This window comes from Schistocerca gregaria, chromosome 8, assembly GCF_023897955.1.
Source record: "Schistocerca gregaria isolate iqSchGreg1 chromosome 8, iqSchGreg1.2, whole genome shotgun sequence".
Classification (NCBI taxonomy): Eukaryota; Metazoa; Arthropoda; class Insecta; order Orthoptera; family Acrididae; genus Schistocerca; species Schistocerca gregaria.
Genome location: NC_064927.1, coordinates 283,339,591 through 283,350,070, shown reverse-complemented (window position 1 = coordinate 283,350,070; position 10,480 = coordinate 283,339,591). Strand labels below are relative to the sequence as shown.

At 39.1% G+C, this 10,480-nt stretch overlaps 1 protein-coding gene across 1 annotated transcript; it reads right to left on the bottom strand.

The window, feature by feature from the left end:
* Positions 1–1,932: 1,932 nt before the first annotated feature.
* Positions 1,933–8,742, bottom strand: LOC126284755 (larval cuticle protein 65Ab1-like). The gene is made up of 4 exons (XM_049983900.1): positions 8,683–8,742; positions 6,274–6,392; positions 4,306–4,504; positions 1,933–2,367 (listed from the first exon to the last, which is right to left on the bottom strand). Exons 1-4 carry the CDS (start codon positions 8,689–8,691, stop codon positions 2,224–2,226), a joined length of 471 nt encoding a protein of 156 aa, XP_049839857.1. The 5' UTR covers positions 8,692–8,742; the 3' UTR covers positions 1,933–2,223.
* Positions 8,743–10,480: the final 1,738 nt, after the last annotated feature.

Sequence of the window (10,480 nt, the reverse complement as noted above, 5' to 3'; positions counted from 1 at the left end):
CTGGTTTAAATTTTGGGTGTAAATTAGGGACTGTCACTGCGTCGGCGCTAAAGTGTGCCGCTGAAAACTGCACTCACTGTGGTTTACCGAGGCCATAAGCCGTGCAGCACTTTCAAGTTCAACAGTTTAGCAGTGAAACTTAACTTTCGCCTGTGTGTATGGCTGTTTGATGTTTGAGCTTTATTGTTTAATCATGTTAGTTTTATTAACTTGGTCATGAGCCGAAATGTCGGGCTCACGTTTCACAAAGCTAAGAGACACTTCTAATAGACAACACACAGGTGAGGTATAGGCTACAGAAATACAAATCACATGAACAACAATCGCCACCTTCTTAAGAGATCACGGCTATAAGCCCAAAATTTCCATCATAAAATAAGGCAGCAGTTATTACTCCCAAACAACTGGCTAAAGGAAACAGATCTGTTCAATGAGCTTCAGATTATTTTTTTTTTACTTTTTGTAAGATTTGTAATTTTAACTTTTAATTACTGTAGGGGGAATTCTCTGTATTAATATATGTGTTTTTAAATTAAGTTATAGATGGCCTGTAAGTGACTCCAAGAGCTGCATAACGCCTTCCCGTTCACAGTAGGGAGTCCTGTGAACGGGAACGCGTTATGCAGGTCTTGGAGTCACCCGCGTCCATCTAGAAAAGTTTTTACTGATTTTGACGCTGACAATGTTGGCCTGATGTATTCGACGATGCCCTTTGGCTACACTGTCTAAAGGATCCTTGTAAGAAATACCAAATAAAGATGTATTTGTTCTCTGTTTTCTATGTAGATAACCTGAAGATGCCTAAATAAGGCAATACGCGTAGTTGAAAAATAAAAAAATAAAATTGCAACCAATACTATTTTTAATAAATATTGATTGTACTATAGATCCAAGTCATTTGTCTCTCTCTGACTCTCTCTCTCTCTCTCTGTCCAAATATGTAGTGTTATTCACACAAAACGTTAATTTCATTAAATCAGTAAATGTTTTTGAGTGAACTGAAATGGAATTGTAGTCATGGCTCTTGTCTCTAAGAGTCTAATTTAATCTCATCACGTTTCAGTGGAACAACTACGAGTACCTTAGCCAAACACGAGAATATATCGATCCTATTCATTATAAACGCTGTATCCGTTGCACGATATTTTAGACGATGGTGCGAACAACAAGATAACATAATTGAGGAGAAGAAAAGCGGGTGTATAAATATCGTATTTCTTCACTTCTGATGGTTCAGTGTAAAGGTATGTTGTGATCGTAGTTCGTCTAGTCTTCTTATTTACGTAAACTAGATATGAACAAATGATTTATCCTACTAATTAATGCAGGGTAATACGCTCTGGCACCGTTTAGTTGAGCGAAAGGGAAATGCTTAATGTTCAGGCAACGAAAGACAGTGACGTGCAGCTTCTTCCAGAGTTCTGTACACCCTCCTGTATGTATCTGTAACTGCTTCTAATAGGAACATATTCACAATGACGCCAGGTAGAGCCACGGGGACACTTGGAACAGACACATATGGTACCCTATTTAGTAAACACAATCGTGGTCGCCTTTAAGTTGTTAATTTTTATCTTAACATAACCAGTTTCGATTTCCTAAAGACATCATCATCAGAGCTACAGTCCTTGATGACAGTGGAAATTGTTGGCGTGGAGCAGGTCCGGCCGTGCTGGCGTGAAGAACACTACAGTAGTCATGGTGATCTCTTTACAAGATCGAAACCGGTCATCTTAAGATAAAAATTGTCATCTTAAATGCGACCAAGACTGCGTTTAGTAAATAAATTATAATATTAATCTGTCACTGTTTTCCTGGAAAAATGTTCCTTGAGACACACTTGAGGTTATATTATCATGTAGATGACTGTTGCTGTGGAAAAAAAAATAGGCTTTAATGGTAGAGGCGAGGTTCATTCACATGTTGCTCTCCTTGTTGTGTGAAACAGGCTTTATTGCTTATAGAGAAGTAATGTACATCTGCAACGAACGGCTCTGACCCCAAATCTGTTGCTCTGTACATCTCGTCAATTGCTTGCTAATACACAGTAATTACTGTTACTCTATGGCATCTGAGGTAAAGGCCGTAGTCCGCTGTCGTCGCGCGTCATTGCCGTCGCCGTTTGACGTCCTCTGGGACTGCGTACCTTGCCCTGTACAGCTGCAGGACCTGTCCCGAAGACGCCTACTGTGATATGAGCCAACTGGCTGCTGCTACAGTCGTTCACTCGATGAACCTGTGACCGACGTTCTTCCTGGCTGGCGAAGACGGCGGGGGTGGCGGTGGCAGAGGAACCTTCGACGGAGGAGCCACGTGCGGCTCTACCGCGATCACCGTCCGTTTTCCAGACTCCACCGGGACTGGCACCTGCAATAGACCGCCACCAGCGCTTGTAGAGGTGAGTGGAGGATGGGGCCAGAAGGGGGGAAAGTGTCTCTAGCTTGATTAAAACATAGCAATACAAGAGTGACAAAAATTTCTTATGTCACTGGTGTGACTACATAAGTTAATAACCAACTAATTAGCGAGTAATGTGCAAACAACTTAAAGTTACACGAGTTCAAAATTTCATTATTGAACGACACGAAGTTTTTCTCATATAATGCTGTAACCTGCATGTTCACAACAGCGGAAACGGTTAAATGAAAGATGGAACGTCTTCAGATTGTTGTTGTTACGTGGTCTTCAGTCCGAAGAATGGAATCATGCTGCTTTCACGCTAGTTTTTCCTGGGAAGACCGCTTCATCTCCGTATAACTACTGCAACCTAGATCCATTTCAATCTGTACTCGGGCCTTGTTGTTACTCTACAATTTTGTTCCCCACATTCCCTTCTGTTACCAAGCAGACATTTCCTTGATGCTTCATAAAGTGCCTTTCTTCGGCAGCACCACATTTCAGAAGCTTCTTTCTTTCTCTTCTGAACCATACACTCGAAATAAATATCTTCAGAAAAGACTTATTAACACTCGAATTTAAATTAGATGTTAACATTGTCGCCTTTTTCAGAATTTTTTTTCCTGCTTAGTCAACCAGTGTAAATATCCTCTTTATTTTGGCCACCCAAATATGAAACCCATAGATTAATATTAGTGTCTCGTTTCCTAATGTAATTCCCCCAGAATCGTCTGATTAAAATCGAATATAATCCTTTGTTTTTTTGTTTTTTTTTTGACGTTTGACTTGCACTCTCTTATCAGGGCACTATCCATTTCGTTCAATTGATCTTCCAACCACTTTTTAGTCTCCCATAGAATTACTATATAATACTCAAACTTCTAAGTTTCCTCCTTCTTCTAAACTTCCAAATTTCTGCTTGGTTTCTGTATTGCTCGTTCAATACGCAGATCTAATAACATCGAGGGTAGAGTAGTCTCTTTCATGTCCTTCGAGTTGTATAACTGCTGTCTGCTTTCTGTACAAGTTGTAAATAACTTTTTACTTCTGTATGTTATTCTTTCTGCCTTCATATGTTAGAAGAGTGTGGTCCAGCCCACGTAGTTCAAAACTTTCCCGAATCTGAAAATAGTTTTAACGCAGGTTTCCAATTCTCTAGCCTTCCTCCTAAGCTAAGTCATAGGGTCAGTACTGTTTTTGTCATGGTCTTCAGTCCGAAGACTGATACCAAGTAAGATAAATTTGTGAAAGGATATTCGCCTCCCACCTCTTCTGTTATCTCATTCCCTTCCGCTCTGTACATTACCCACCACCAGCCGGACGGGACGCTGCGATTTTATCTTTTTGTTTTAAAAAAAGAAGAAAACAAAAGAAAAATGACATTGTGTGGAAGAGATTCATTAACTCTGTAAGTACCCCTCCTGGCCCTGTAAAAAAGAATGACACGTGTCTAGTGAATACATTACAATAAAAATGCTAGTTTTCCCATCGTAAGAATTATGCCAAAGAACTAAGTCAGATTTATTAACACCTTTCGAGATCTATTGCTTTAATAGGTACTGTAAGCAAGAGGAAAATATATGGTTTGGGTTGAATGATTTTTGCAACAAACCGTTAAGCTGTGATAACATTTTCACAAACTGTAGTTTCAAAAATGGTTCAAATGGCTCTGAGCACTATGGGACTTAACTTCTGAGGTCATCAGTGCCATAGAACTCGGAACTACTTAAACCTAACTAACCTAAGGACATCACACACATCCATGCCCGGCCACAAGCTGTAGTGCTCAATATTTTTACGTGCATAGTCTTTGAATAAATGACAGTGGCCCAGGTTGTATGTGCCATAAACTCAGGCTGAATAATTTACGCACGTTCTGCCTTGGGACACTGCCTCAGGGACACTTACCGCAGGCGGCTCCGGCTTGGGGATGTGCTCCCCTTCGGCATGGAAGCCCTGCTCGTCAGCTTCGTACGTCAGCTCGATTGTCTTCTCCGACTGCTTGTCGACCCAGGAAGAGCGGCCTTTAATTTCTGGCACTACCTTGTCGTCGATTCTCTTGAGAAGCATGGACTCTTCACGCACCGTACCATCTGGAGAGTCGTAGCTGGGACGAAGAAATAAAAAAAAAATTATTGTAAATGTGATAGCTGTTTCTCTTAGCAGGCAGACTGTGCTGTCATGTGACGCCTTGGAACACATCAAAACGAAAGTAGAAAGAGAACTAAACGATCTTCTCCCTAAACTGAAAGAACCGTATTCAATAGATTTTTTTTGTACATATCCCAAATACTACTAATTTTTTGACTGGGGGTGTGTTTGCTTTATTCATGTATAAGATATACATTTCAATGCAGTAACTTTTATAATGTTCCTTGATTTCTGTGAATGGCGAGCTTTTTTTTCATTTCTTGCTTATGTCATTTCTACTTTTTTCCTCCTTTTCGTTATCAATATGTGGGTTCCATTGGTTTTACAAATACGAAAATTGCAGCCTGTTGACTGTGAGCTGATATTTTCTGATCTGGTATTTGATTAGATGTGAATTGTGGTGCCAAAATCTAATTTCGATGACATAATACGCTCTCCCCACCCAACTTTCTTTGGCCATAGTATAGCTACTGACTTATTTAACGCCGTGAAATTAAGTTTGCAGAAGGAGTAATGTTCTACTGCTTAAGCTCTTAAGGTTGTTCTACTGCTTAAGCTCTTAAGGTATTCATTAGTCATACTGCTGGCAAGAGCTTTTGGAACGAAATATTAGGGGGAACGACAAGAAATGCATGGTACATTGGATACCACAGGTATAAAAAAAATTTGAACGAAAGAAAACCGAGAAAACAGAGACTCACCACAGGGTAACGTTGAAATCGAAACACCAGACTTTTATAAGAAAATGAAGGGCTTATTTCAATAGTGGCACAAGTCCATTTTTGTTCATTCTGAGATACAGAGTCCTAAAGTTAAATGGGCGCTGAAAAATCTGCAGTTGAGATACCAGAAATATTCAGGCATATGGCCTCTTGCTAGAGATGAACCTTTCTATCTGTTTGTTTGGACCATTAATATCAGAAGCATTATAGACTGAAAAGGGTAGGTAATGGATTTTTACCACTATTGAAATAAGCCATTCAGATCATGTGTAGAGGAGTGAAGAAAGTTACAAAACACGAGAGTGAATAAATGTTAAACGAGAAGGCGGTACACTTTTTGCACTGCCAATCAGTCATAGAAGTGGTAACTTTGTTCAGACTTGAGATGCTTAATGTAATATACAGTACCTGCCTTCATGAATGTCAGTTGGCAGCTCGATTCACAATAGCTGAACATATGAACACGAAATACTGTCACACATTTCCAAGGTTCTATATTTATTAAAGAAACAGATTAATTACTGCTGTTAACGAGCGTTCATCATTTAACACAATCGACTTGGCACAACTCCCGCAAATTCTCAAATGCACTAAGTAGTCGGGGTTTCAATAATCAGTTACTTGGTTGTTGACTTGGTTGTGTACTTATTAAAGAAACACATTAATTATTCTTTTTAATGAGAGTACCTCATGTAACACAGTCAGTTTGTCAAAACACCTTCGGATGCCTATATGCAATCAGTAGTCAGAGTGTCAATGATCAGTCAGTTGGTTGCTGACTGTCGACTTCCTGCAATCAAGATCCTACAGCTTGATACGTAAGATCTATCGACAGCAAGCCATACAGTCATATAGCGTGGGCCAGGACAGAGACTGAAAGAAGAGAAACTTATCCGAAGACAAGCATTAGAACACTTCTTACGATCAGAGGGCTGCGATAGATGAAGATAACGCAACAGTGAGGGGACTGTATAAGCCGACACTGAGACTCCTTGGTACTGACCTGAAAGTGGCGTGCCAGTTGCTGGGGTCGCCCACGGCGGAGGACGACCTGAAGACGGCCCTGGGTTTCGGCGCCTCCTCAGCCAAGCAGGCGCCCAAAACCGCGACAGCAACCAGCAGCTGACACACAAGCAAGACCACAAGTGACCCCCAAATCTACATCACACTCCAAACACACTGCGTTATTTTAAGAGACTCAGAGACCCATATAGAAGCCACCCTGCTTCTAGTGCGATGCACTCTTCGTGACTCGCTGACATCTGTTTCGGAAAGAGAACTTACGGACTGCTATTTTCGCTTTTCATCCTACTTATTTAGTCTGGAGGTCAGCCTAGAAATCATCTTCCTTTTGCTGTACGACGGAATTCTTAAAAAGAAAACCAAGACTCGAAAAGACGCCTATCCGTTTACTAGTCAGATTTCCGAACTCTGTTAAGTTTGGACCATTTGCAATGTTTTAAAGTGGTCGTTAGTAGCCGAACGCTAAGCACAAGATACCTGTAATTCGAAAGCCAGTTGTTGAAATCTTGGTAATATATTATACTTGCGTTTTCACATTTATTAACAAATGGAAACGTTGGTTAAGAAATAACGAATCACAATTTTCCGATAGAAATAACGTATTCGACACAAAAGTTTTCGTGGTATGGCACCAGGTCATATTGTATAAAAATACTGCTGGAGAAAACCCAACGTTTCGGCAACGCAGCCTTCGTCTGGGTCCTCTGCAACAGTGGCCCAAAAGTTGGATTTCTCCAGCAGTAATTTGATACAATATGACGCGGTACCATACCCTGAAAACTTTTATGTCGACTGACTCTAGCCGCGGAAGCCTACAAAATTATATTAAATAACGTATTATTTTTCGTCAGCAATGATGCCAAATTGCAAGTACTTACAGTTAGTTAAAATTTAGTACAAAAATGCATGACAAGAAATTAAAAAAATAACATACTTTCGTGTTTTTAGAAACTAAAGAGCTAAAACTTAGAAATTATAATATTTTTCATTTAACAATAAGAATATTCGCAATTCAGTATTAAATTTCATGTTACTTTCATTTGATTAGTAAGTACACATAAAATATGATATTTTTGCTCACAAACTATGGTTCTGCACTTATTAACTGAAATTTCCATTTCATAATAAGAAATTTAATTAAAATTAAAAACAGTTGTCAGTTTTCGGTGACAAAACGTTTTCACTACACGCTCACCTAGAGATACTATGTTAACATCTCGCAAATGTTTTGTACTTACCAAAACTTGGTAATCTGAATTGCTTTAAATAAATAATCTCCAGGCACCGACCAACAAATCCTCTCTGTATGAAGAAAGTCAAAGAAAGGCACGTCGTGTGGTCCTCTAGTCAGAAAAATGGCCTCAATTCGTTCACAAAACTTTTATGTTGCTGATAGCGTGTATTCCGCAGTTTATTACACTACTTAGATGAAAAGAAGTCATGGATCGGCTATTTTGAAAAGAAAGTCTGTTCATTATCTTTGCTCAGTTTCAAGAAAATGGCTATTTTCAGATGTGCATGTATTAAAATGTCATCACAATCAGGAACGCGTCAAATGTAACTGCTCATCTAACAAGTTTTCAATGATCGATGGAAATCAGTACCCTTGTGAATAAATGTTTTTTCGTACGCTAATCATACCACCACATCTCCATACAAACGCAACTTTTGTTCGTTGTATGGCACTTTCAACATTATAATACACGATTTCTACAATGTTCTGAAACAAAAAGCAGGTATTTGCGCAGACAGACTTAAGACGTCACATAGGACCAACAAATGCGAGTACAACGAGAATATTTGTCTAGCAACGTCCAATACTCAGTGTGACACATAAATTCACAATAGATACAAACCCCCTCCTTCCAATATTTGTGTGCTGCCCCTAGCAAAATTCTATATTCGCCTTTTCCTTGCAAACATTTATTTAAGTCGGTCTTTAATGCAGTGTCTGAGACAGACACTCGTAAAACCCAGTCTACTAAACTTTTTAACGCTACTGTGGAGACAATTTTCTTCGCACTTGTTTTAACTATCACGTTCGCGAAAAGAAATTTTAAAGGCAAGGAACTTACTTTCGTACAGCTGCCCTCGAATATAACAGTACGTATTGTCTTTAATTTCTATTCCCTATCTGGGCAACATTACGAGCACACTATCATCTGATTTCGGCAACGAGGAAAATGTAATTGCCTTTTAATGTATATGTGGTTGTGGCAGCCGATATGAAAAAATTTCCCGAACGTCCCTTCGTATTTTCTCTCTCTGTGCGACGTAGTGCACTATATTCATCGCCTGCGTCCTAATTTTTCCTTAGACGTACCTTAACTACAATACCAATAAAACACCAAGCGTTTGCATTCTGTCTCGTATGTGAAACACCACTCACCTTGATCATGACGTCCAAAGTATATTTCGGTGACAGACTGCCGTGGTTCCTCGCATTTATACCTGCTGCTTGCAGTCCCATCAGATAACGAGCTGCTTAATCTTATCCGGATGCGGATCAACAAATTAAAATCGATTTCCCAAGGAGGCGAGTCGTTACTCCGGTTCTCGTAGGGGCCTCTCGTTTATGACGTCTACCGTTGTGTCCAGATCAGAAGACTCTCGGTATTCCCCATCTCAGGGTGGCTGTTGTTTGTTGGCATCTGACAATAGCAGCTGCAGTTTCTTTAGACTTTTCCAGTATAGGTCTACAACTGTATCAGAGAAAAATTATTTCCTCCCTTCCCCTGTCAGTCGTTACCTCTCCCTTCCCATCATCCTAAGTATAAATTTACCACTCTGTAGAATATCCATAAACTGCTTGTCTTAGACATATCGTATCAGCCTTCGCTTCTCGAAAACGGTAGGTTTCTGGGTGTAAGAGTTTTAGGCAAACCTCTAAGGACTAAATGAACGAAGTATCTCACATTCTCTTAAATGTACCTGTAATTTGAAAAAACGTGATCAACAGTGTAATGTCAGATAATAGTATCGTTGTATCGAGCTCAAGACGGTAAATCTTTAGTCTCATAATTTTGGGATGCTTCTTGTCATTTAATATAATTTTTCGTTAATTTTAATGAAGTTTAATTTCAGTATCGCAGTTTCCCGCAACACTTGTCCAGGATTCACAATCCTATTATTATTTCAGGTTTTTATTCCATGTATTTACAAAGTAGATACTAATTATGGAATACTGAGTTATAGTTAGGCACTGACGTTCCAAACTGTGATCCATCCCTCACATCTCATGGTGCATTGCAATTGTGGGTCTTCTATTTATTTGAGGATGAAATGAAGGAAAAACTTTATTTGACACATTTATTTTGCTATATAAGGAAAGTACCGATTCATAAGAAAATAAGTGACCCATTGTTCATTTGCTCCAAAGGTCTTCGTATTCTTTTGCAGAATAATTCCCTATTTTTTGGCATCTTAAGTTGGTGTTGAATTTTGAAGGTTATGTCATATTCTTTACACATAGGAAGATCCTTTTCTTTAGGTCAGAATGACAGTTTCTCATCTCTTGCCATGCAATTCACTTCCGCCTCAGTTCTGCAAACTTTAATGAGTCCACCTAGTTAAAAACCGTTCAACAGGCAACACAACATGCAATCGTGTCTATTGAATGGTTTTTCGCAATTAAACAGATCACCCTTCAGTCTCTCAAAATGACAAAAATTATTTTGCTGTTTCAGTCTGATAGTGTATTTTCCAACTTCTGTACAGCGAGATAGCAGGTCTCTCACTTTCTACTTCTTTTTAAAAAAATTCTCACACTGAAATAATTAATGTGTAGCCCCTACCCAACTGCTAATGGGCTACCTGATCATGACGTATAGCTAATGAAAGTCAACAATGTAACACCTCTGAGGCACATTCATACAGAGCAGTGAGGGTCATAATGATACCAGAATGCAATGTGATAAAAATAAGACATGGAATGTGGTGAAGTATACATGCAAAGGGACGCTAAAATGAAATTATTATGAAAATCGATATTTGGAAGGGGCTTACCTAAACTTTATCCAGAAAGTCTATAAAAACAACTAAGCTATTGATAAGAAAAGGAAAATTTATACGAAGGCCAGAATACTCAACATCTGGTCTTATCCACATTCGTCAAAAATTACTTAAAAATTTTAATGATGGTCATTAAGATGTCCAGAAACATCTATTTTTTTGTTGGAACTAATCCA

What these genes read in the sequence shown, in the direction of transcription:
- LOC126284755 (XM_049983900.1), bottom strand. An exon ending in AACTGGCACGCCACTTTCAG is followed by an intron (nt 4,505 to 6,273) that starts GTCAGTACCAAG and finishes TCTTCGTCCCAG; the next exon opens with CTACGACTCTCCAGATGGTA. An exon ending in CCAAGCCGGAGCCGCCTGCG is followed by an intron (nt 2,368 to 4,305) that starts GTAAGTGTCCCT and finishes GGTCTATTGCAG; the next exon opens with GTGCCAGTCCCGGTGGAGTC.